We start from the raw sequence: 823 nt of genomic DNA, 5'->3' as shown, positions 1-823 counted from the left end.
CTCGCGACTCTGGCACATCACTCATTAAGCGTTGTTTTGGTCTTGACCTATCCTACTTACAAGCGCTTTTCTCTCCAACAAGAAAATGGATACAGCTAACCAGGTAGGAAATATGTTAATGTTTGTGCATTTGACAACATCTATTGAAAATCACGAGAAGTGTTTAAAATGTAGTCGACTGATATGTGCCTAATCAAACTGCATGAAACGACGTTATTGATCATGTTCATTTTTATTGCTACAGATTGTGTCACTTGGGACATTCCAAATTCTTAAATTACCTCTGGGATTCATCCGCGTTCTGGAATGGGTAAGTGTGCGTAAAGCACGCGTTTTTCCTCTCACCTTTCTCAAACTCTCTTTCCTTTACTTTTCTCAGTTGGCTCAATAAACTTGGTCCAGGCATTTGTAGGGGAGAGAGTGATTTTTACTATCGTTTTCTTTTCTTTTCTTTTCTTTTTTCATTTATATGTTGTAGTCAGTTTTGAATAAGTAGTAGCTAGGCTATATGTCCCACAGCCATAATTATATAGGACCCTTAATCCATTTGTGCATTTCTTAGTATCGCAATTGTGCACGATAAAAGGATATCTTACATTTCTAAGTTTTGAACCGTGTCATTTATTTTACACATGTAAATTACTCCTCGTGGTGTAATTCTGCTGATGACTTGATCAATCCCATATAAATGAACCGAGATGCTCGGGTTTATATAATGCACCAGCAGTCATTTTTTTCATGGGTTCTGCTCTTACTCGTTTTTTATTGCAATAAAGAGGAAATTGGTAAATGTAAATGGAGTACATTTTAAGATGATCTCCGA

General features: G+C 36.6%; 1 protein-coding gene across 1 annotated transcript in view; it reads left to right on the top strand.

Annotated features, from left to right (window-relative positions):
- Positions 1-823, top strand: part of synpra (synaptoporin a) — a 22,461-nt gene continuing 21,638 nt past the window's right edge. Inside the window, exons 1-2 of the mRNA XM_079597918.1 lie at positions 1-103; positions 245-310. Of these exons, the coding sequence (XP_079454044.1) occupies positions 86-103; positions 245-310 (84 nt within the window). The 5' untranslated portion in view covers positions 1-85. The remainder of the gene's footprint in view (positions 104-244; positions 311-823) is intronic.

Source organism: Phoxinus phoxinus (genome assembly GCF_949152265.1).
Source record: "Phoxinus phoxinus genome assembly, chromosome: 22".
Lineage (NCBI taxonomy): Eukaryota > Metazoa > Chordata > Actinopteri > Cypriniformes > Leuciscidae > Phoxinus > Phoxinus phoxinus.
The sequence above is the reverse complement of the archived record's forward strand: the minus strand, read 5'-3'. Positions and strand labels throughout refer to the sequence as shown.